Genomic DNA, 26,774 nt, shown 5'->3' on the forward strand with positions numbered 1-26,774 from the left:
ACAGCCTATATACAGGTCTTCTTTTTGTATCCATTCAGCCAGTCTGTGTCTTTTGGTGGGAACATTTAATCCATTTACATTTAAGGTAATTATCGATATGTATGTTCCTATTCCCATTTTCTTAATTGTTTTGGATTTGTTATTGTAGGTCTTTTCCTTCTCTTGTATTTTTTGCCTAGAGAAGTTCCTTTACCATTTGTTGTAAAGCTGGTTTGGTGGTGCTGAACTCTCTCAGCTTTTGCTTGTCTGTAAAGGTTTTAATTTCTCCATCAAATCTGAATGAGATCCTTGCTGGGTAGAGTAATCTTGGTTGTAGGTTTTTCTCCTTCATCACTTTAAATATGTCATGCCACTCCCTTCTGGCTTGCAGAGTTTCTGCTGAAAGATTAGCTTTTAGCCTTATGGGGATTCCTTTGTGTGTTATTTGTTGTTTTTCCCTTGCTGCTTTTAATATGTTTTGTTTGTATTTAATTTTTGATAGTTTGATTAATATGTGTCTTTGCGTGTTTCTCCTTGGATTTATCCTGTATGGGACTCTCTGTGCTTCCTGGACTTGATTAACTATTTCCTTTCCCATATTAGGGAAGTTTTCAACTATAATCTCTTCAAATATTTTCTCAGTCTCTTTCTTTTTCTCTTCTTCTTCTGGGACCCCTGTAATTTGAATGTTGGTGCATTTACTGTTGTCCCAGAGGTCTCTGAGACTGTCCTCAGTTCTTTTCATTCTTTTTTCTGCTCTGCAGTAGTTATTTCCACTATATTATCTTCCAGGTCACTTATCCGTTCTTCTGCCTCAGTTATTCTGCTATTGATCCCATCTAGAGTATTTTTCATTGCATTTATTGTGTTGTTCCTCATTGCTTGTTTCCTCTTTAGTTCTTCTAGGTCCTTGTTAAATGTTTCTTGCATTTTGTTTATTCTATTTCCAAGATTTTGGATCATCTTTACTATCATTATTCTGAATTCTTTTTCAGGTAGACTGCCTATTTCCTATTCATTTGTTAGGTCTGGTGGGTTTTTACCTTGTTCCTTCATCTGCTGTGTGTTTTTCTGTCTTCTCATTTTGCTTATCTTACTGTGTTTGGGGTCTCCTTTTAGCAGGCTGCAGGTTCGTAGTTCCCGTTGTTTTTGGTGTCTGCCCCCAGTGACTAAAGTTGTTTCAGTGGGTTGTGTAGGCTTCTTGGTGTAGGGGACTAGTGCCTGTGTTCTGGTGAATGAGGCTGAATCTCGTCTTTCTGGTGGGCAGGTCCACGTCTGGTGGTGTGTTTTGGGGTGTCTGTGGCCTTATTATGATTTTAGGCAGCCTCTCTGCTAATGTATGGGGCTGTGTTCCTGTCTTGCTAGTTGTTTGGCATAGGTTGTCCAGCACTGTAGCTTGCTGGTCGTTGAGTGAAGCTGGGTCTTGGTGTTGAGATGGAGATCTCTGGGAGATTTCTCCGTTTCATATCACGTGGAGCTGGGAGGTATCTTGTGGACCAGTGTCCTGAACTTGGCTCTCTCACCTCAGTGGCACAGCCCTGACGCCTGGCTGGAGCACCAAGAGCCTGTACTGTTGGTGTTGGCGGGTCACCTGCCGAGGCGGGGTATGGCTGTGTGTCACCGTGAGGACACTGGCAGCAGAATTTCTGGGAAGTACTCCTTGGCGTGAGCCCTCCCAGGGTCTCTCCAGTTGCTTCTGATCACATAGTTTGTGGGTGTCACTTCTGTGGCATTTTTTCCTTTTCGATATTACTTTGTGCTTGGCCTTTCAGCCAGGGTGGGCCATTTGTTTTCAAAGTCCATGCAGTGAGAGTGCTCTTGGTAAGAGCTTGCTTGCATATGTCGTTTGTGGCTGTGGCAGTTTCCAGCTGGGATTCAGTTAAAACTCCAGACATTTTCTTAGAGATTAAAAAACTGTCATGAGAATAATGAGGAGTTTTTTTTTAAAGGACCTCTTAATCCTCTTCATAATGCCCTAGATAGCTGCTTGATTGGACCTTGGGGCCATTATGTGTGGAGCCATCAGTCTGCGCTGCAGCAAACTTCTTTCATTATTTTACACAATCTTGTTAGCACAGCTACCATTCCATCCCCCATTTCAGGACAACTAGTGTGATCCCGATTTATTATCTCAGCTCCTGCAAAATTGTATTTTACTGAAATTCTACTCTGTGTGTGCATGCATGTGTGTTTTAGTGGAGTTAGCCTTTCCTTTTTCACTGTGGCTGCGATGAAATTCAGCTGCTATTCTTCACATGTATCATCTCATCTAATCCTTTTAATAACCTGAGGGGTACATTCTCTTTTCATCCCCATTTTACAGAGGAAGAAAATAAACTCGCTCAGGATCACAGTCAGGAACTGGTCACCTTAAACCCTAGCTGTTCAACCTCAGCTCCCACTTTCTTAACCACTCCTCATTATGACTTCTCCCTTTATTGCCCATCTGCATGGGCTGACCCCCATATCAGTTCAGCCCATTGCATACAGGTGGGTTGGAGTGCACAAATACACTTTTCTTAGGGGTGAGGATTTGGATATTTTGGCTTAGACAGGTTTCCAAAGTTTCATAGATGGGCATTCTCCAGCCAAGAGTCTTGAATTCGTTTAAAAAAAAATCAAGCCGTCATCCACTCCTTGCCCAGATCAAGCTAACTTCCCGTTAGCCCATTTCTGACCTTATTCACTCCAAATCTGACCTACACAGTAATGTTCTTTTGTGCTCAATATCTGACTCTTTTCTTTCCAGTCAACCTAGAATCACATAGGCACCATCAGGATCATCATCTCAGGGATGATTCCTGGGAAGGAGCGTCTTCTCCTTGCCCAAGATTATGAGTCTAATAATATGGCTGCGGTCATAACCATAGCACCAACCCCTCCCATGAGCTGGTGTCTCCTGACCCTTGGCATCCAGAAAATCCTATTATTTCCCATCTTCCAGCTCAAAACACATGCCCTGCCCTCTCTTTTAATGAATACTGGATGTTCTGAACTGTTTCTGTCTCAAGCATTTACAAACCCATGTGTAAAGTTCAAATATGTCCCAGTTAACCCCAGATGGGGAGGAAGTAGAAATTCTTTTCTGCACCCCTTACAGATGTCAGGGGAATCAACATCTAAGTGAAGCTTGCTACAGCTCTGTTTTACTGGAGCAATGCCCTGTGGTACTGTTGTAATTAAGGGTTTTTCTAAGTTCAATTAAAAACTCCTTGTGCACTGCTATGTGATAAATTGGCACTTCAACTTTACTCCAGGCAAAAATTTGACATATGAGCTCCGTAGGACCCCAGTGCCCCTCAGAGTAATGCAATCTGATCAGCTGTCACTGTACCATGCTTAATAGAAGCAATAAAAATAAAAATGAAGCAATGGGACTAGATTCCCAAGCATCTTGTCAAAGAGGTAAGCAGTCTCAAGTTATGTCACCAGTTGAGATGTAAGAAATGACTATACAGAATAGACATCCTAGAGGATCTATTCTGAAAGGTGACTGGGAAAATTAGGTTGCCAAACCACAGCAGATGGTCAGGCAAGCAGATGATCAATTGGGAGAATGCTTCAAAATGCAGGAACACCAGGGGAATAAAATTACCAATGCCAACAGTAAGTTAGAGAAATTGAGCAGGAAAAATATTCTGAGATGTTAAGTCAGACTGATGGAAGTACTAACTTTTTCTTACACATGGGCATGCTTTTGTTCATCTTGGTGGAGCATGTACTCCAAGTTGACATTATGCAGATGTTCTGACTCTCATATGAAGGAACATTTACCTTTTTCCTATGCTAGTATTTGTTGTTTTTCCATATTTTATAATAACCTTCTTTCAGTTTCTGCTCTGAATATCAGTTGCTAAGGCAGTGAAAGAACATCTATGGGTGTGGTTATTTTAAGTCAGGTTGGACCTGCCTGTTTAATAACTAGGAACCATACTACCTTTTTGGTTGGACTGGCTTTGCCCCTTTCGTCCTCTGTGGTCATTTAGGTCTTTTTGCCTCTCACCTGGCCTCAGGAGCAGACTGGCAGATGGATTCATTTCATTTTCCCAATCTTCAGACATTTAAAAAACTCAACGGCCAGATCACCACTGACAGATGTATTTTAAGAGTTTGGCAATGGAGTCTCTGGGGTTTACTCTGAAAGGTGTAACCTCCAGCATATAGTCCAGAGTGTGATACTTTCTGGGGCTGAAGAAAGATTGATGAATAAAGGAATGAATGGATGGAACCATCTTCCTGTTTGGGCATGAGCTAATAATCCTTTACCAACTACATCTGGTTAGCTCTTTAGGGCATCTTTCAAAAGAAGGTGATGCCAGCTCAGGAAAGGCATCAACCCACTCTGAATCCCTGGGGTCATTGATGGGGCCTCTGTGGTATGTTACAAAAGCTGAGGAATGTCTGGAAGAGTTGATGAGTTTCCAATGTCTAGGTTTATGTTCTATGATAGCCAAAAAAAAAAAAAAAAAAAACCCAAACTCCCAAACAAACAAACAGACAAACAAAAAACAACAGTAAGTACCCTGTTTTGGCATCACTACTATATAACAATGAAAGTGAAAAGGTGACTCAGTAATCCAAAAGAGGTGAAGAAAGAAGAAAAGCAAATAACCTGCATAGTCAGTACCTAAATCAGCTGCATCCACCCTAAATAGGCAAATTTTTCTGACTCCTCTAACAGAAATTTTTTTTAAATGGGAAACTGCATTGATATTGCAATAACATGATTTCTGATGATTAAAGTTGCCTTAATTTCAAAAGCAAGACATTTATTAGTCAGTTTTCCTGGGTGATGATGTTACCATTGCCTCTATATGAACCTGTATAGTCCTGTGATTGTTGCTAACAGTATCAGAACTTTCACAGTCCCGTGATTGTTGCTAACAGTATCAGAACTTTCACAGACAGAGCCACCCCCTTATGAGCTATAAACCAGAGCTGCCCCAAGGGCTTTGGAGGAAGAATTGTCTATACTCACCCTCCATAGCATCATCCATCAACTCACCAACAGACTTACAGACACAAAGACAGTATGTGATACCTCCCCTGACTTATGAAAGGAAAATCTCCTGGGCAATTTATAATGAATCTAAATACTCAAGTGCTAGTGTGTGAACTACCAGGAACCATGCACCAATTCAAGACACATTTACTGAACAGGACTATGTTAGAGATTTTGAAGGACACCAAAAAAAAAAAAAAAAAAAAACACCATGATCTCTTCTCTAAAGGAGCAGAAAAATTGGAAGACAATTCTACAAAACCATGAGTTAGCATTATTTTATGGAAAGCAGACAGGATCTGAACTCTGACAGATTGACCCAGGTTCACATTCAGACCTGCATGCCACATGTCAGTTGTATCAACTTATGGTCTTCTGTTTTCTTTTCTGTAGAAGGGGAATAATAATATTACTGACTCTCAAGGTTATTATGAGAATTAATGGGATGATTTGTGACAGAATGAAAATAATTCCTTGTGTTACAAGAAACAGTTTTTTAAAGATTTTTTTTGATGTGAATCATTTTTTAAAAGTCTTTATTGAATTTGTTACCACATTGCTTCTGTTTTATGTTTTGTTTTTTTGGCCACGAGGCATGTGGGATCTTAGCTCCCTGACCAGGGATCGAGCCCACACCCCCTGCATTGGAAGGTGAAGTCTTAACCACTGGACCCGCCAGGGAAGTCCCCAGAAAAAAAGTTTTTAAAACACACCTTTGTAATTCCAAAGAAGGAAAATTCAGCTTTGGGTAGGCCAGGAGATGGGAGTAAAGAATGAAAATTGGGAGAGTGACATTGCTTTGTGGAAGAAAAGGTAGAGCTAGAGAGTGACCCTGTGTTTGTGGGAAGGGGTGGGAGGAAGGAGAAAGGATGTAATCACACAAGCAGAAAAACACTGGTGCTGCAGAATTGGAGAGTCTGGAGGGGAAGGTTTGTAGAGAGAGATGAGTAGGCTAACAATTGACGAAGTAAAGTAGACCTGCTTTATGGTAATTTTAAGCTGATTTTTGCCTTGTGTAACTATTTCCTCCATTTCTCAACACAATTTTCAGTAAAATCTGTATATTTATTAATGCTTTGTACAGTTGGATTTCTTTTTGGGAGGTGGACCCAAGTGTTGAATTCTGTTTTGAAGTGTCATGGCAAGAATCAAGGCTACTACAGGATCCCAGTCTTATCTGGATCCCGTAGATATGAGGGTTGGCTATTAAAAATAATTAAAACTCTTTGTAATTTACTGTTAATACTTTTTCAGAGAAAGGAAGAAATCAGCATGTGCTAGAGTAAATAAAATAGACATTTTGGAAAGAGTATGACTTATACTTGTCTTAAAAAGTGGGAAAGACATAAGAAAAGGAGGAAAGAATGTATTTCAGGTAGAGAGAACTATGTGGGCAAAGGTATGGAGGCAGAAGTCTACCTAGTGGTTACAGGGAATTCTGAATAGAACTTTTTGGTTATTATAGAGAATGTTTATTAATATTTCCAGATATCTTAGAATCACATTGAGAAGAGTTTTGAATACCAGAAAAGGGTTTGTACTTGAGGGAGAAAGTAGTCAGGACCTGTAGGCAAGTTTTGAGAAGGAACGTTTAATCATGGAGATTTTGTCTAAAGAATTAATTTTTTGTGTTATGAAAATGTTGTGATAATGAAGCAGTACTGGAAAGAGGAGGAACTGAAGACCAAAAAACCAAGTAGGTTGCTGCTGCCTGGAGATTGTAGTACAAGAAGACAAGGAAAAGTGAAACATCTTGAAGGAAAATAGCACAACTTGGAAAGGCATATGGTAGACTAAACAGTGACAGCAGTTTTGAGATGGCACAGTCTGGAATGAAAATGTTATTATAAATAGAAAGAGGACTTGACCAGAGGAATCTAAGTGGGCAAAGGTGAGACTGAGGATTTGAAGTTCAGCAAGACATTCAAGGGTAAGTGTCCTGAAGTCAGTTGGAAATAACTGGGGCACAGATGAGAAGTTAGGGTTGATGATGCTGGGAAGCCATTGTTTGCGTAAGGGTGATAATTTAACCCCCTGAAATTTTCTCTGAGGGAAAATTTTCTTTGAGGGAAAAATAATAATTACCCAGGAAGAGTTGGGACACAGAAGATTATCAAAATCAAGAGAGGAAAGAATTCCAAGGGACTTCTTCATGCTTCCCCATCTCAGTAAATAATACCATCACTCACAGTTGCTCAGGCCGACACCTGAATTTCTCTCCTTTCACACCCTGCACTAAAGCCATCAGCCAATCTTGCTGAATCAACCTTCAAACACATACTCTGTTCTACCCCCTCCACAGCTACCCACCTGGCCAATTCACTAACATTTCTTACCAGGATTATAGCAGTAGCCCTATAAATGATTCCACTGCTTTTGGCCTCCACAGTCTAAAAATCTGAGTATCCCATCCAAAATATAAGTCAGATTATGCTATTCTCCTACTTAGAACCCTCCACTGGCTTCTTTTTTTAAAATTTTATTGAAGTATAATTGAGTTACAATGTTGTATTAATTTCTTTGGTACAGCAAAGTGACTTAGTTATACATATATACGTATATTCTTCGTTTTTTAATTTATTTAATTTATTTATTTTTAGATGTGTTGGGTCTTCGTTGCTGTGTGCAGGCTTTCTCTAGTTGTGGCAAGCGGGGGCTACTCCTTTATGTGGTGCACGGGCTCTAGGCACGTGGGCTTCAGTAGTTGTGGCTCGCGGACTCAGTAGTTGTGGCTCGCGGGCTCTAGAGTGCAGGTTCAGTAGTTGTGGCACACGGGCTTGGTTGCTCCGTGGCATGTGGGACCTTCCTGAACCAGGGCTCAAAGCTGTGTCCCCTGCATTGGCAGGCAGATTCTTAACCACTGCACCACCAGGGAAGCCCCCCATGTATTCTTTTTCATATTCTTTTCCATTATGGTTTGTCACAGGGTATTGAATATAGTCCCCTGTGCTATACAATAGGCTCTTGTTGTTTAAGGAACCTCCATACTGTTCTCCATAGTGGCTGTGACAATTTACATTCCCACCAACAGTGTAAGAGGTGAACCCTCCAATGGCTTCTGCTCACACTTAGAATGAAATATAGTGCCCTCCAAGGCCCTACATGACCTGGCCTGACTTCCTTGCTGTCCTCACTGCCTATAATTCATTCCTTCTCTCACTCCGCTGTAGTCACCCTCACCTTCCTTGGCCTCCAGCACCCTAAGCTTATTTTTCCTTCACAGCCTCTTCCTTTGTTGTTCATAATGCCTGGACTCCACTACTTCCTACCCCCAGCAACATACGTGGATTTTCTTGACTTGCGTTTCAACTTTCTTTTATTCTGTGAGTGTATGGAGCATCAGTTACTGTCCTAGACATTGGGGATACAGCAGGAAAAAATTAGGCACTACTCCCTGTCTTCATGGTGCTTCCATTCTAGTGGGGAAATCAGACAATAGACAAGATAAATAAGGAAAACATGTTGCATGGTAGGCAATTGTAAGTGCTAAGGAGAGAAATAGAGCAGAGTTAAGGGGACAGGAAGTGTCAGTGTGGGTGTGGTGAGAGTGAGAGCAATTTTATATAGAGGGGACAAGCAAGGCCCAATTGAGGGGAGATGCTTGAGGAAAGACTAGAAAAAAGTTGAGGGGAATAAACAAATCAACAGCAACTCGAAGACCTGGAGAAAGGAGGGTGTAGATGATTACAGTGACCCCAGAGAGGCAGTTGGGTAACCCAGGTCATTCTCCTTCTCTTACCTGTGATATTTTTCTTCAGAGAACTTATATTATTACATATCCATCTTTTTATTTAATATCTTTCTCCCTCACTAGAAAATAAGCTCCATAGTCTTCATCATAACAGTGTCTGACTCAAACTGGGAACTCAGTTTTACTGAATAAATTAATGAACAAAAGGGAGGCGCCTAGAACATAATGTTAACCATGGAAGAGTGAAAACAGGAAGGGCCTTTGAACTTGGCAGGAGGGCAAGAACTGGTAGCCTTTATGGGTCCTTGATAAAATGTTTGGGGTCGGTGTGGAGGGGCAAAGAAGCAGAAGGAAAGAAGCCAGACAAAGTGTTATCAACCAGTTCTTAAGCTTCCTTAATGCGGGTTGAATGAGAAAAGTGTTACACAGTTGACTATGCTATGCTCTTTTTCCTCTCTCTAACTTATTTATGATTTATTTATCCTCTTAAATAGATACTTCACAAAATTGAGCATGTGGTATTATGCTGATCCTTTGCATGCCTTGGAGAATTGACAAATCCCACTCTACTCATTGTTAACATAATTTTAATTAAGGTATCTAAAACCCCTTGTTAAGACTTAACTGTAATCTCATTTACTGTGTGGGAAGTATTATCTATTCCATGACCGAAGTAAAATCTTAGGAAAGCGATATCCTCAAACTGCAGAGTATGAGACACAGTTAAGCCTAAGTGGCTGGAGAGCATTTCTATACTGAAATGAAGTCATATATGTGAAAGAGCTTCACAAGTATCAAAATACACAAATAGTGTCATTGAAAAGACAACTGCATGTTTTCTTGTCTCAGCTTGAAAAAATCCAGACCTTCAAAGCTGCAAGTACATTGTAAAAAAAAAGGCGGCATCCTATGAACTCAGATATTTACACAGTGTCATTTAAAAGGAAATACTGTAGGCTGTGAATTGTTTATCCAAAATATTTTAAACATTACTATGCCAAAGAATAAAGGAAATAAAAGAAAGGAAAGGAAAAGAAGGAAATCTCTCCTGCAATAGAGACGGTAAAGCCTCGTGTAAGTAACACTTTTGGGGTGAGGGGACCATATCTGACCTTCATGGAAACAGCCCTCACACGGCAGAGCTCAAAGCAGAGAACCAAACAATAAAATGTAAAAATAATTTCAAGAGGCTGTGTTAATAATACCGCCACCAGGAGTTCCCTGCTGGGAGTGCTGTCATTTTTGTTAAGCTTAGATACTTTTATCTTGTCTGATTTCCATCATAAGGAGAAGTTACCAAAGAAAATGAACACATCCTGAGTAGGATCATCATAGATTATTACAAAGTGGTTATTGCTAAAGGCGTTAAGTAGTTCTTCTCATGAGCTTATCTTGTGGTTGCTGTTAACTGTGGTAGGAAATAGTCTATGCTGCCTATAAACTGTTCAAAAAATATTCACTTCAAAGGGAAGACACAAAGTATGGAGCTCTTCCTTACATATCAACAAATCAGGAGAAAACTTTAGATTTTATGTTACATCAGAAATAAATAAGATACCATTTTAAAGTCATTTTGCAAAATGAACTTTAAAAATATATGCATTTCTGTCCTGCGACTTGAGGACACAGGGAGGGGGAGGTAAGCTGGGACAAAGTGAGAGAGTAGCATTAACATGTATACACTACCAAATGTAAGATGGATAGCTAGTGGGAAGTAGCTGCATCGCACAGGGAGATCAGCTCGGTGCCTTGTGACCACCTAGAGGGGTGGGATAGGAAGGGTGGGAGGGAAACACAAGAGGGAGGGGATATGGGGATATACGTATACATATAGCTGATTCACTTTGTTATACAGCAGAAACTAATACAACATTGTAAAGCAATTATACTCCAATAAAGATGTTAAAAATATATATATGCATTTTATTTACTTCCTGGGGCATGAATTTATTTACAGTATAAGAATAAAAGGGCTTCCCTGGTGGCGCAGTGGTTGAGAGTCCACCTGCCGATGCAGGGGACACGGGTTCATGCCCCGGTCCGGGAGGATCCCACATGCCACAGAGTGGCTGGGCCCGTGAGCCATGGCCATTGAGCCTGTGCGTCCGGAGCCTGTGCTCCGCAATGGGAGAGGCCACAACAGTGAGAGGCCCGCGTACAAAAAAAAAAAAAAAAAAAAAAAAAGAATAAAAATATTTTGAAATGGACCAAAGTAACTTAGAATCATTTATTTCCCCCTACCTACAAGGCTTGCTTTCTCTTAATTTGGATAAAATAGAAAATGACAGTGATGGACGGCCTCTCAGTTCTTTCGTTGCTAGGTTACATGTGTGTCCATTTACCCTGCTTCCTGACAGAGCACAGTTTCCAGAATGCCGTGTAAAATATATGCCTTTGTTTCCTGGGAGGGGAGAAAAGGAAGGTTGATAGCCTCCCCATCCCACGTTTGTTTAGCAGTTTAGAGGGGGCATTGAAAGGCGAAGGATACACACAATGGGTAAGCTCCAGAAAACTGAGAGCTGTACACCTCACACCAGGTGACAGAGTCAGGAGCCCAGTGTGTCTCAGCACGTGTTCAGGGGTCTTCAGATCAAGGAGCAGACAGAGCTTTTGCTTTGCCCCTGTCTTCTTCAGATTCCTTTTTTTTACTGCCTTTGCCCCACCTTCTCAGACACTTAAAAATACGTGAAAGGAGCTTCTGGATCTGTTTTCTTGGGTGGCATAAACAAACTCCATCTCTCTCTCTCTCTCTCTCTCTCTCTCTCTCTCTCTCTCTCTCTCTCTCTCTCTGTCTCTCTGATCTAAAGAAGCGCATTCCCAAAATGTAAGTTTTCTATGCAAATATTGGTAGAAATGTAAAAATCCCACTAAAGAAATGATAGACATAAACATGACAATTATAATGCAACCATCCTTGAGCTGCATTCCAGTATAATTTTTGACAACACGTATGATTGTCTCCCTTCAGAACATGTCCCTAAACTGTCCTGGCAACCTTATGGTCTCTCTCTGATATGGGCATTGATGTTCAAGGTCAGTTTTGCACCTTACTATATGTCCTTTGTTTTTGTACAGCTTTAAATACGGAGCTTGTTTTTCAGGTTTTAGATAAAAGTGACCCTGATGTTTCACTGAGACAAGAAGAAAAGGAAGTTTCTCTTATGAATAAAGGTAAAAAAAGAATTCAGTTTACATCTGTTAGCTGTAACGTCTTGAGTCTTTTTCAGTATGACTTATGCGACATATCTTATGTAGGATGTAGATCAGAAGTTTGGTAGCAGTTCGGATTTTAAAAAATTAAATCTGTTTTTCCAATAGTGGGAGGAGAGGTGGGTAGAGAGTGAGCTGCCAACCTCACACATTTTGGAGGGGCAGGGGGACACTTCCTGCCTGAGCGCACTTCCCCCAGTACTACCTCACTGCCTGAAATTCCAACAGTGGACGTCTGTCACCCCCTCATTGAATTCTACTTAGAAATTTGCTGACGACTGATATCAGGCCTATAATTTTCAGAAACTGTTTTTGAATATTACGATGACATTCCTCTGTTTTCAGTCATTTTAGTTCTTTCCCTATTTTGCATGATTCCTCTGAGATCACTAAGAATAGTTCAACAAACGCATTTATTAGTTCCTTCATGTCCGTGGGATGTAATTTGTCTTAGGTGAGAGATTTGAGCTTCTTTTAAGCATAAAGTTGCCATCTGATAATATTCAATCTAAAGACAATTTCCCTGCATAGAGAAGCTGGAAACAAGCTAGACTCAGAAAATTTTATTTTCTTAGTGTCCATTCATTATTATTAGTAGAATTCTTTTATTATGTGTTATATTATTATTATACCATTGTCTCCTTTATTGTAAAATTATACCATTGGGCCTAAGCAGCAGGACCATTCTTTTCATTGTCATCTTCTTATTTTGAAATAAGTTTTAAAGCCTTTCTTAGTCTCCTAAACAGGTCTCAGTTCATTTTGACTCCATAATTTCCAGTTGTTTTTGTGTCGATCCATGCCATCATTTCGTGTTCACTCTTGGTTGTAAGCTCTCCCTTCTTTTATACTTCATTGCTTAGGTAACCTAATCAGTCATTCATTCACATCTTTATATTTGAACCCATTAGGGAGGTCCATAAGAAATCACGCTTTTTCTCTTTCATCATAACTAGGATAGTTAGCTATTCCACAATCAAGATTTCTTTTGTAAGGGTCTCTTAATTTTAAAGCCAGTCTTTTATAGAAGTTTCAAACTATTAACATGCCTTCAAGTATGTGCCTGTTGGATTTCCAAATGGTAATGAAAAAATTGTTAATACAATTTTGATCCTAAAATTAATATTTAATTTCAAATACTCATCCTGGATTTGGAAGGAACAAATCGTGAAATATTTTCAAATGACTGTAGTTATGAATTAGTTGGCTAATGGGTTAAGAAATTTTACTTTGCATGCAGATCATGAGCAAAACCAACTGTGCCTGCAGTGCGCTTGGAAAACCTGTCTATTCTCTTTTATGTTTCCTTAGAGGAGTCAGGCAGGTCCTCAGCCATTTACTCACCATCCAAAACTTTCCTTGTCGCTGTCCTGTTCCCCTTGGCCTTCAGTGGCCCTAAACTTATTGGCAAGGGTTTACTTGGTGGGACAAGATCACAGTTATCAAAAAGAATTCTAGAGATATTAGCTGGAAGAAGAACACATTGACCTATTCCTTAACACGCTCCCCAAGACACTCTTGAAACCAGTCCGAGGAGATCAAAGCATTTCTGCTCTTCTATGGACTGTAAACAAAGCACTAACCTCCCTGAACCTCGGATTCTGAAGTTCCCTGAGTGAGATGAACTCGATGACTGTAGGTCGCTTTCTGCTTTAAAGTTCTGCTCTCTCCTAGAGGCACATTTCTGATTGGGATCTGTCAGGATGTCTTTGAACCTGAACTCAAAATGGAAGAGAGTAAGATACTGGGGGAAGACAAGTGGTTGTCTGGGTAGGGGCTGCTGAGAGAAGGGACACTGGACAGTTCCCATTAGTCATCCCGTGCACAGCAATAGCAAAAAATAAGCATCATTAAAAAGAAATTATAAAAAACAAGCTACAGAGGCTCTTGGATTCTTTATTAAGAGGTTATTATAAATCGCCTTAAGAACATATTGGTGCAGTTTTACAAAAGAGTGTTTGAATACAAAGCCAAATTATATACAAGTTGTTAATGAACTGCTAACACTTCTTTCAGTTCACTTCATTGTGTAATCACCAAAATGTGATTGACTTTCTTCATTTTGTCTATGTTCTTTTGAAGAAACACAGGAGTTGTGCAGTGATACTGCAGAAATAAAGAGAAACCCTTCATCACCTAACTGGGAAAGGTGAGTGTACTGCAATTATACAAATTCCAAGGGAGTACAATTATACTGTTGAAAAGTAATTATCAATGTTTAAATACAAGAAGAAAGAAAATAATAGCAACAAGCAAAGGCAATGAAGAGTGGAACCAGATTTTACAAAGGAGACAGGAAAGAATAGAATACACTAGATTTCTTACCCTTTTCCCAAACTTTTTCATTTTCTTTTGTGAGGATTTGGGAATTATGAAATGGAACAGGCTTAACTTCCTGCTCACAGAAAGCAACTAATTCAAATTATTGTAATATAGTCAAAGAACTAAAAATGTCACATATACGTATGACTGTGAAATCATGAGCTGATTTTTTGTGTGTGGCTCATTATCTTATTGCCATACATATGTGCAATAATCATCGTATGCTAGAATTTTCTTGACATAAGACTCTTGTCACTTTTAAATAGAAGCTGAATATTTTGGTTATCCAATAGAATGAAAAAAAAAATGTTTTCAAGGAAACAGATTCTTATCCTCACGCTGCTCCAAATTTGTCTAAGCTGCTTTCCAAGCATTCAGACCCAGTGTTGCTGGGAAGAATCCTGTGTTCTTTTTGCAGAGGGGCAGACTGAGTTAAGTACAAGAAAAACAAAACAAAACCAAACCTAGGAGGAGCTGTTATTGTCCTGCACTTGCTGACTGAGTAGTCACTCTAACCCTCAAATCCCATCCCTCCACTCTTCCACTCAGAAGCCTTTCATAGCCCCACCACTTTTAAGACAAGGCAGAAACTCCTGAGCATGGCACAAGCCCCCTGTGCTCATGACTCCCAGGTTAGCTCCCACTTTGCTTCCCAGACTTTCAAAATTGCTTCCCGTTCTGTTATATCACAAAATTCCACCTCTTTTTCCACACCACTTCCTGGGTTTGAATGCCCTCTTGTGTACTGGTCTGTTACCCTTTCATTCACGTCCCAGTTCAAGTGTTCTCTCCTTTGGGGGCCCCGATTCTCCTGGGCAGACTCAGGTGTTCACAGAGCCACAACTGCGGGGATCAGATTGCATCATAGTTCATTCCACTGCAGTAATTATTTGTTAAATACCAACCACGTTCTGACACACAGTGTGAACAACTCCTCACGTCAGGTGGAATTGTTGTCTGAGTATCTGTCTTCCCTCTGCATGTGAGCTTCATGAAGGACAGGGCTCATATCTTTTCTTCTTTGTAACTCTGGCCTCTGACAGATCTTCCCCGAACACTCCATCTAAAATAGCCCACCCCGCTTCTGATAACGCACACCATCAAATTGTATCATCCCACTGTATTTCTTTCAGAGCCTTTATTATTATTTTAAAGTATCTTATTCAATTATCTATTTCTTTTAACACTTTACATTCTAGCTTTCTTATTTTCTGTATTTTCACTTGAAACTAACTCACTCCACAAGAACAGGGGCTATCTTACTCACCGCTGTGTCCTTAGTGTCCAGAATAGCACCTGCCTCAGAGTTGGCACTCTATAATATTTGTTGATTGAATAAATGATGTAATTTCCCCCCCCAGTGCTGTTGTTAGGTCATTTTATGGACGATGTGTTAACCTAAAGTTATTTATTAAAATTTGAGTTGAAATTTAAAATCCATCCAAAAACTAAAACATGTTTTTTTGCCTGTGTGTGTATTATTTCATATATTACTTTTAGACTTTTATGACCTTGTGTTTTTTAAAAATAATCTTTGAGTCATAACCACAATATGAATGTTAGAACTATTATCCAATTAAAACAATCTTAATGGGAGAATCTTATCAAATTCATTAGTAGTGGTAGTAATAATGGAGATGATTATAATAACATTGATAACTAGGTACTGTCTGCTGAGCACTTACTGTTAGTAGGCATTGAGCTAAATTCTGTGTATGTATTATGTAATCCTCAGCACAGCTCTGTGAGGCAGGCACTATTATTATTTGGCAGAAGAAGAAACAAAGGTTCAGGGAGGGATCTCTGTGCTCTGGTGTAGTGCATTTTACCCTCCACCTCCCACCCCAGCACGAATTTCCAGCATCCCAAAAATGGTAAAAAAAAAAAAAAGAAAATTTAAATTTAAGGACTTCTTTAATAAAATTTCAGCATAAAAGAGGTTATAATTAATAGGCTTCAGACATTGTGTGAGTGTTCTTTAACAGACAATTAAGCATTAGTTATAACACAGTGTTCTTAATCTTATATAAAGTATCAGCTGAAGTTAGGCAGTATAATTACTGACAAAGAACTGTTGACAGTAGAAACATGTTCCATTTGATATAAGCTATTACCCAATTTTTTAAAAAAGGTCCATACATTGTAAACATAGGAAACTCTCTAGAGTTGCGGTCTTAATTCATGGACGTTAGCATGAAGGGATTACTAAAATCTCCTTTTCACTTGACAAATAAGACCCTACGTGATCTGGCCCCCACCTGCCTACCCAGCTTCGCCTCCCGTATCGCGTGTCCCCCAGCCCTCCTGAGCTTTTTTGTTCCCCCGGTACTGAAAGCCTTGGGGCTCATTAACACACTACACACTACTTTTTGCATCCTCATTGTGAGCTCTTCTCCACGCTGCAGCCAGTTATCTTTTTAAAACATGTATCAATCAGCTCACCTCACTCCCATGGAAGAAACCCTCCAATGGTAGCACCTGCTCTGCTTAAAATAAACTCCAGTCCCCACCCCATGGCCAGTGCCTCTCACCTCCTCTCTCTGCCTCTTCTTCCTGTGCACTCCCCCCCTGCAGCCCTGGCCTTCTCGTGTGTCTCTCAACAGCCCTACCTTGTTTCTCCCCCAGGATCATTACACTCCACCTGGAATGCTCTCCTTCCACCAGATCTTGACTACATATTTCTTTCAGCTGACTTTGCTTTATTTCTGGACCTACCTTCTGTACTTACCTTCCCCCAGGCTAAAGTAGAACTTGGGTTTAAAGCCTCTTTCAGCAAATAAGAGACAAATGGTATATGACTACTGTTATTAAGAATAAATTACTGCCAATTCTATTTAATTGGGGCTACCCAAAAACCTTGAAACAAGATTTGTCAGGAATAAATAGTAATTCTTATACCTGAGAATTGATTTTATATAACTACATAAATGACAGTTTTCAGCATTACATCTATGTCCTAGCTTTCATTTTTTGCGTATTAACATCTCATTTGTTGTGTATTAATATTTCTGAATTTATTAGTATCTAATGTGATTTCTACTTAGAAACTATAAACCTTGGCTTGTTTTTGCCCAGTAGGCCAGTGGAAGATTTAAATTCAAGTTCTGGATATGAAGCCAGCGTGTCTGTGAGGGGTGGTTGTAAAGTTGCTTCTTCACTGACAACATCTTCTCAAAGCACATCTGTCAAGGAAACAGTAAGAAAACTGACATCTAATTTAAGGTAAAAATACTTACTAGCATATTTCTACATATGCTTTGTTGAATTTTCTAAGCAGTGACAATTCCTGATATTCTTTTCTCTGTTGGGTGGTGATATTATTGAGAAAATTCAATAAAATGACTTTATGACTTGTCTCCTAACTGCACTGATTTAGATATAACGTGGGTGACATGTCTTTTGAAAGAGAACTGTTGTCACTAACTGCCCTCTTGTTACATGGTCCAGCAATATGGTGGATGTTAATCCTCTCTCCAGTGTAATAAAGAACCAGGATTTGTAAGGATAGAAGACAGGACAGAAAGGGCTTTTAAAAACAGATGAATGGTAGTGTATATATGTCCATGCCACTATCTCACTTCGTCCTAGCTTACCCTTCCCCCTCCCCATGTCCTTAAGTCCATTCTCTACGTCTGCGTCTGTATTCCTGTCCTGTCCCTAGGTTCTTCAGAACCATTTTTTTTTTTTAGAGTCCATATATATGTGTTAGCATATGGTATTTTTTTTTCCCTTTCTGACTTACTGCACTCTGTATGACAGTGGGAAGCAGCCGCATAGCACAGGGAGATCAGCTCAGTGCTTTGTGTCCACCTAGAGGGGTGGGATAGGGAGGGTGGGAGGGAGACGCAAGAGGGAGGAGACATGGGGATATATGTATATGTATAGCTGATTCACTTTGTTATAAAGCAGAAACTAACACACCATTGTAAAGCAATGATGCTCCAATAAAGATGTTAAAAAAAAACAAAAACAAAACCAAATAGGGGCCATTTATAATGAACGGGGCAAAAAAAAAAAAGAATTCTTACTGAATTTCTTCCTTCCTTCCTTCTTCCCTCCCTCCCTTTCTTTCCGTTCTTTCTCTTTTTTTTTTTTTTTTACTGCCTCACGAAGACCCTCATGACATTATGGCCTTCTAGAAAGTCTCTTTTTGTAGCTTTAGATACTGAACTTATTGAGAGAAACTGAGTTGTACTTTTTGGTTCAGTGTACAATCTTAACATTTGTGGGCATGGTTAATGAGGGGTTTAAATGTCTGGATCTCAGTTCTCAAAGGATGGAGACAGGGAGGGGGTAAAGTCCAAGGTTCAGAGTTTTTCCAGGTAGGGACCAATGATAGGAGAGGGCTTTACAGTCAAGCCAAAGAAGTTAGTGTACAGAAGAGTGCTCTCAAATAGGTGTCATATGAGTGGGTGGGGGACAGTAGCAGAAGCACCACCAAATTAGTATAGCCAATTGGTTTGGCTGGGCTTCACAAGCTTTGAGGGGCCTGGGTGAGGTAAGAGGCTTTCAGCAGAGGGAAATACAACATGCTCTAGCTGGAACAGTATTTTCCCTTAGGATGTTACTTTGACTTTCTGATCAGTGACTGACAAAATCTTCCTGAAGAAAGGAGTTGGCAAAGGATAGAAACAGGAAGGAAGAGAAAGTTAGAGGTGGGGCATATATATAGGGAGCTATGGCCCCTACGCAGGTCCAGGATAGGGTCTAGGTTCCTGTGTGTGACAGTAGACTGCAAACCACTGGAAGCCATGAATTGCGTTCTGCAGTTGCCCTGGGCTTTATGGAAGTTTCTGTGTCTAGGGCTGCGGGGCTGTGCTTACATGGATGAGGGCCCCACCTACCATCCTTTAGGAACACACACCTAACATCCGTCCTGCCCTAGGAGAAAGGAGGACGCTCTTGTTATATTCAGGTGGATCCAACTTGGACTTTGCATCAGGACACATTTTCACTAATGACACTAGGGATCCAGAGACAAGTCACTGATCAAGGAGTGAAGCCAGAGTGCTGCATTCCTGAACAGTAAGTTCTGACTACCAGCTCTGCACAGTGTCTGGGTTGGCAAGCTTGCACGAGCCTGGGAACGGGACAGAAGCAAGCCAGACCTCAGGGTTGTACAAATATTATGAGGTTGAAAAGGCCGTTCGTCCAGTGATCTGGATGGATGTCAGTCTCATACTGCCATGGCCTACAGTATAGTCCCTAGAAAATGGGATTCTCCAACCATCTTCTTGCCTTCTATCAGTGTTCTTCTGGACGTAGTATGTAAGATCCTCATCCTTGATGTTGGGTAGCCTTAAATTTGAATCCTGGTTTCTTACTCACTAGTTCTGAGATTCAGGCATGTCAATTGGTCCCTAAGACATGGTAGTATGGAAAAAATTATATATCAGTATGCCTGTGTATATCTGAATAAATGTGTGCATATTATTAAAAAATGTATGGATATGACATGTCAATGACTGGGACATTGCTTCAAGTGAACCAGGCCTTCTTGATGATAATAATAGCCACTGTTTATGAGTCATTATTATATTTTACACAGTCACCTAAGTGCTTTGTATACATTAGCTCCTTAGACAAACTTACAAGGCTGGTATTATTTTTAATTTTTTTTTTTTTAAAACGCTAAACTGAAAAAGAGAAACTAAGTAACACTCAAAATCACAAAGACAATTACACAGCTACTAAGGACAGGGCTCCCTGATTCGGAAGCTCTTGCTTTTAATCGCGGTGTATATATATACTCACACATACATATGTACATACTTACGTATATACACACACACTTTTTGTAATATTCACTACATATACACAGACACAGACACCCACACACGCTTTGCTACTCTCTGCACTATGAGCCTGGAGAGATTTGCCTGGTTGTGTTGCAGCAGAGTTTGGATGTACAACTGTGCATTATCATTTTCTTTATTTTTTCTTGGCTAATTTTTGTTCTGCCTCTAAGTGTATCATCATTATTCATTTTCATGAGTTACATGTGATCAAAAAGGAGATAATCTGATTGAGTGTACTAAGGCTTTAAAGTGCATCCACCTCTATAATTAGGCATCACTAGAAAATTTAAATTTCCCAGAAACCATCTCCCTAATGAACATGTAGAATCTTTAGTACTTGAAATCATCATACTGTTATCAACTGAACACTCTGAAAGCCAAATGAATTGATAAATAAGCTCCTTTCTGTACCAGCTTGAATTTTTTTGTGGTGATTGTTTTATAAAAATATTCAGTGGGAAAAGGATTGTACACAACACAAGGCTTTAACTGGAACAAAAGGAGCTCCTCATTTACCAATTTTCTCTTTTGCCTTTGGCAGCATGTCATATGTTTTCTCACATTTCACCAGTGAAAACAGATTTCTTGTCTTCTTTATGTTTTCTTCCCTGTACTGCACTATTCTATTGTCTGGTCCACATATTAGTCCTTGTGTTTACTAGACTTTAAATTCCTCCAGGCATGAAGATTGTGGCTGGCCATGTACAGTGTGGAGGGGACCATGTTCTTTACATTCACGATTGTTCACCAGACTTGCCTTGCTTGTCACAGATAAGAGAGCAGTCAGGCCCTTTGAAGTGTGTGGAGTGTTCCCTCCACTTGGTTCACTTTGAACATGACATCATCCTTATCCCTTCCTACACTGCTAAATGGGCCTCTTCTATTAGTTTCATGTTATAGATTAATAAAAAATAGTCGTTCTTATTATCCTTTTTTATCACCCGATTATGCTCAGTTTAACATTTTCCTATCTTGCATTATGTTTTGTTTTATGTGTATTAATTTATTTAATCCCCAAATGTAGTAACTCCTTTGAAAACAGATTGAATTTTCCACAGTGTCCAATGTGTATTAGTAGATTTTCAAAAATAATTTTAGTTAAATTGAAAGGGATTAATGTAAAAACCAGTGAATAGTACTACTGGATGTTAAAGTATTTTCAAATAATGGGGTGCAACTGAGTTGTGTGAATAAATCAGAGGTAAATAAGGTAAACTGAGATCCAGATTGTTAAATTTTACCAAATGGTCCTAAATATTGAAGCAGTATCAAATCTCAAATCACTTTCAACAATAATAATAATATTTTTTATGTACTTACTATGTGCCAGGCACTGTCCTGAGGGCTCTGCATATGTTAACTCACTTAAACCTTACAACAACCCTATAAATAGATACTTTTATTATCCCCATTTTACAGATGAGAAAATTGAGGTATGCAGAGGTTAAGTAATTTGCCCAGCATTACATAACTCTTAAGTGGCAGAGCTGGGATTTGAACATTGGCAGTGTGGTCTCATAGTCCTTACTCACAAATGCTAACCTATAATGCCTTGTTTTAGTTTATCGTTGTATATGTAAACTCGATATAAGTCAGGCTTCATTTATTTCACCTCTACAAAAGTGCAAACATGCTTCATGTTATCTTAACTTTTAAAAATACCAAAAATAAATTTTAAAAAGAAAGTCACTTTTTACAGGTTGCTGCCAGTTACTGAAGCAAAAGAAAAGACCACAAAAAAAATAAAATAAAATTAGCATTTGAGGTCTATCAAAAACCAGGACCTGACTCCTGGTTTTAGAAAGTGGAGCCATGCCATTTCCATAGCCTTTCACTGGGTTGAAGGAGAGAGTTTCGCTCTACCTCAGGTAGGAGGCTTGCTCTTCTCCTTAGCCAAGACCAAGCTTATTATTAACTAGTTTACTCTTTAAAAAGAACAGCAGGATAACCAGGAACCTCTGTGTATCTCTGCTCATGTCTAGAAAGAGCAGAGTTATATTAATGCAAGAAAGATTTTTCTTAAGGAAAAATTACCCTGTTGAGAAAGGATATGACCATGGAATGAAAAGGAAATGGCCCTTAGCTGGAGCTTTTCAAAGCTTTGTCGTCATATATATATGGAGACAGAGCTGATTAGTGTTGTAGCTCAGCTAGTTGAACTCTATAAAAATTCCCAACTCAAACTTGTAGATATGGATATGGTTTCTGTAGGAATTAACTGAAATGGGCATTATAGCCGAGAACCTATTACAGTCCTGGGTGCAAACAATAGCTCTGGAAGATCTTCAGGTTACTTATTTCTTGAATCCCCAAGAAGAGAGATAATGTTAATAAAGACAAATTCCTGATTTTATTAGCAAGTTTGGGGTGGAACTATGAATAAAAGCTCCAAGGGAAGAAGGGGTGTTCTTGGTAAGAAAAGACTCCCCTTGAATGGTAGCACTTGGTTCTTGAGTCCCTCCAAAATACACAGTATCCATTTCGATACTCCAGACACCAGGTTATTCCTATAGTTCTGTGCTGAGCACATCGTTGAAGGACCTTTTGTGAATTAGAGGATCACTGTTTCTGTCTTAAAGGAAACCTGAAGTTTGAGGGTGGAGAGAAGTTTGATTATATATACCCTCCTCAGGAACAAAAGAAGGTGTCATTGAAGAATTGCATCGAAGAAAGGGACTCAAGACAATAAATGAAGGAATTTTTAAAGAGTTCTTAAGCATCTACATTCATCTCCCACATTTATGATTTTTGGTAGCTTACAGTTTTTAAGAGGATCTAACAGTTTTCCTGGATTAATTTTTCAGGAAAAGGAAAATGCGGAGGTCTGTGCGTTTGTGCCTAGAGACTACAGGAGCAGGATAATTTGTCTTCCTCTCCAGTCAGTCTCGTGGGACAGAATCCCCAAGGGAAGAGCCTTTTAGCAGAAGTGAGATGGAGGAGAGAGTACAAAGGTGGATACTAAGGTCTTGGAGGGAGAGGGGCAAAGGAGAGTACAGGTGGGCGTGGAGATGAGGATCCTTAACAATTAGGGAACCAGAGAGGTTCAAAATAGGAATAAGTCCTTAATCAAAGAGCTTCCATAGGGCTTCCCTGGTGGCGCAGTGGTTGAGAGTCCGCCTGCCGATGCAGGGGATGTGGGTTCGTGCCCCGGTCCAGGAGCATCCCACATGCCGTGGAGCAGCTGGGCCCGTGAGCCATGGCCGCTGAGCCTGCATGTCCAGAGCCTGTGCTCCGCAACGGGAGAGGCCACAACAGTGAGAGGCCCGCGTACCACCAAAAAAAAAAAAAAAAAAGAGAGCTTCCATAAAGATGACATGAAGTTTTCTATATGAAGCCTATAGCAACACTTAGCACATTTCCAGCACTTTATAAAGAATGGATGAATCTGACCAGGGTGCTCAATACCGTCAGAAAATACTCAGTTCCCCAACATGTAGTGCAGTTGGCCTGGCATTCTTCCTTCACAGGCTGTACCCCCCTGCCCCACACAGCTAGCTGACTCCTACTCTTCCTTTGGGGCTTCCCAAATACGAATTTGGGCCCCGCCTCTAGGTAGCCATGGTGCTGCATTCCCTTTCTAGCTTCTGTCACACTGTATTGGAATAGTTTTCTTCCTTGTCTGCGTTCCCTACTAGGCTGAATTCAGTGTAATAAGAATGTATTGGGTTCCTAGCATGGGGCACGATGCCAGGCTCTGGAAGGTGCACTAGATAAAGGCTTTGTTTTAGTAGCATTCAGGGAATGTCTGTGGAATTAATGAGCTTGAGGATATTGAGAAAATACAACATGATGAGCTACTTGTGACAAGTGATTCCAATAAAACCTTTACATAAGGTGTTTCACTTTAAAATAATCTCTCCTTCTCTCTGTGTGTCTTTGTCTCTTTACCTGTCTTTAGAAATAATAGTACACACGTGTGAGACATTATTCAGACTATAATGGTGTTTCATGTAAATTTTGATGTAGAGATTTCACAGACTGAGAATCATCCAGAACTGATTCAGAGCTTTGTCTCTCCCCAACCTGCCCCTTCACCCTTTCCCACTCCCCACCAAATGCCACCACCTCCGAATATTTGTTTTTCTAGAAATACTTCCTTGGAAGATTGCTGATTAGCTCTAAATCTAAACCCCACAGAATTTATACCCACCATGAAAAGGACCAATACTCAGGACCAGTACAGGGGTTTCAACCCTGTATTGGAGGAAGGGAGGCTGGATTTAGGGGAGGAAGGAGGTGGTTTGTATTTAAAAATACCTCTCACCACTTCTCCTCTACGAAACCTACCGTAAACTTGACCACAGGCCTCCTTTCCCTGGGACTCCACTTGAAGCTTTTCTTTCTATGCCATCTGATTTCTGCTCAGCTCAAATACCCAGAAGCCCTTTCTCATCCTGCCTCTTCCCTACTCATCTTCTTACCAGCCAGGCAAATAATTCTGAGGACTGTGTGTGTGTGTGTGTGTGTTACATTTGATGTTGTGAAATGCTGAGGATTTTTAACTTTTTGGATTGAATCTCCTTAAAATTACAAATGAATATTGCCACAAATAATATAATTAAAATACTAGGAATGTAAATTATATAAGAAATAGCTGTCTTATCCTTTGTGTGCCATGTTATTTTATAATTGAAAAATTTTGTAAGTCCCTTGGGTAATATACATGAAGTTCTTGGAACACTTCAACATAAAACACTCTATATACTTTTAAGATGTGGTAACTGTAAATTTCTAGATTTCATATTCTCCCAGGAGTGAAATGTATGTCATCTAGGGGATTAATCCTAGAAAAGCCATCACACTAGAAGGGTGGGGTGCTCCTGCCTTTTGACAAAAGGAAGCACCTGTCAGAACAATGCTGTCTGGAAAGAGCAGGGTCCATGTATGATTTCTAGGGGTAGTCCCGGAGGCCCTGATGAAAGAATTACTCCGAAGAGTTAAGTTCTTTGGTTTTCTTAGGGAAAAAGTCAGTAAGCCTCTTTTCCTCCGGGAATTTTGCAACGCTGACTTAGCTCTCTGCCAAGGAGAAATTCAGGTAGGTGCAAGGCTTTCCTGGACTGCTTGGTTATGCATGGGCATTGTGAGCTCACGCTTGCTTGCTTTAATAAACATTTTATTTTAAGATAAATGTACAGAGATATCCCCTGTACCCTTTACCCAGTTTCTCCCAATGGTAACATTTTGCAAAACTATAGAACAATATGGAAATTAGGATATTGACGTTGACACAGTCAAGATACAGAAGACTTCCATCACCACAAGGATTCTTCCTGTTGCCCTTTTATAGCCATGGCCTCCTCCCTCTCCCCAGTCAATGCCTTTTGAAGAACACTTTGATGCCACTTATAAAAACAAACTACTTGGCAGGCACAAATGTTCATCTTTGCCAAGATATTTAACAAAACCCAGGAGATAGAGCCAGTTCGGACACATGAGCGCTGCATCTCTTTTCCTGGTGTATTCTCATCTCTGCTGTGCTTATATTCCTAGGGAGATTCTTCTGTATTTTTTCCCTGAGTATTGTCTACCATCAGAATTCGGCCACACGTCTCTGGAGGAACTTACAGCAAGTTTGGAGGCAAGCTGACTTTTTTTGAACTTTGAGGGAATGACAGAACACCCTGAATTGAATCTTCAGTGAAGAAAAATGTAAAGGGTTACCAATGAGAGGACCTAGAATAGCTTAAGTGAATGACGATGGGGATCTTTGTACTAAGTGGGTAACTCGGAATTAAAACTGCATGGGAAACCAGCATGGCCAAGGTTTAAATAAACTCTGGGAAGATTGTACAAACTGAGAGTAGTCAGTCTCTGAGATGAAAAGAGACAGGATATAGTCCTTAACTTCTCTCCCTGCACCAAAAATAGTTCCGATCCCTTAGATACACTTCCTCAGCTACCTTTTATGAGGAACTGAGGTGAAGATTGGGTTAGAATCACTAAGACGTCACAGGGAAAGATGAAGAAAATTGCATTTACCAAATCTCCTCTCAGAGGCAATACTATATATGATGGGAAGGAAAACTTTGATCAGCAGCTACCTGGGGTGCACAGGGTGAGCCTGGCACTGGCCCACAGTGGGCGGTCCCTGAGCTGCTGAGTCACAGCAGGCTGTGGTGAAGCTGAGTGAGGGGTGCAGGCCTCAGGCCGCCAGAGCTGCTCACGGGACTGGAAGAGCCCCGCCAGGTACAGGAGGGTGGGGGCCTTCTTCACCACCCTCATGCTCGGTGTTGCTTGTGGAAGGGATGGATACACATGAAAAGCTATCAGTGAAAAGAGCACCACATGATTAATTTGCACAGGTGCCATGTGTCTTCATCTGATCCTGGATGAAGTCCTACATCATTGTTTCTGCTTCTTCACCGTCTACTCTCACCTCATTCTTTCCCGTGGGGCTTCTGACTCAACAGCGTCACTGGGACTGTCTTGTCAAACCACCAGTGACCACTGTGCTGACAAGTGCAGTAGTCACTTATCTTACCTGACCTCTTCAGCCCAGCTGACCACTCTTTCTTTCTTGAAGCACTTTCTTTATGTAGCTTCCTTGACAACACACTTCTCATTTTCCTGCTTCCCTCCCTCCCATCCTCTGCGCTGGCAGCTCCTTCTCTATTTGGTTTCTAAATGTCGGTGTGTCTGAGGGCTTGTTCCTGGACCACTTTCTTCTCTCTATTAAATGTTGTTTCTAGGTGACCTCAGCTAGTCTCTGACTTTAAATACTATCCCACATGCCAGTGACTCTCCCCGGTCTATTTCTGTGGCGTCCCCATCC

The 26,774-nt window shown here is 40.3% G+C and overlaps 1 protein-coding gene across 4 annotated transcripts in view; it reads left to right on the plus strand.

Moving 5' to 3' along the window:
• The window catches only part of MORC1 (MORC family CW-type zinc finger 1), a 360,669-nt gene that overhangs the window by 321,934 nt on the left and 11,961 nt on the right, over positions 1–26,774 (plus strand). For 3 of the 4 annotated variants that reach the window (XM_033855850.2, XM_073804254.1, XM_019923133.3), the window contains 4 exons: positions 11,774–11,843; positions 13,965–14,031; positions 17,280–17,426; positions 25,493–25,580. In XM_033855850.2, coding sequence (XP_033711741.1) covers positions 11,774–11,843; positions 13,965–14,031; positions 17,280–17,426; positions 25,493–25,580 — 372 coding nt within the window. The remainder of the gene's footprint in view (positions 1–11,773; positions 11,844–13,964; positions 14,032–17,279; positions 17,427–25,492; positions 25,581–26,774) is intronic. The other variant, XM_073804253.1, reaches the window with a different exon arrangement.

This window comes from Tursiops truncatus, chromosome 4 (genome assembly GCF_011762595.2).
Source record: "Tursiops truncatus isolate mTurTru1 chromosome 4, mTurTru1.mat.Y, whole genome shotgun sequence".
Lineage (NCBI taxonomy): Eukaryota > Metazoa > Chordata > Mammalia > Artiodactyla > Delphinidae > Tursiops > Tursiops truncatus.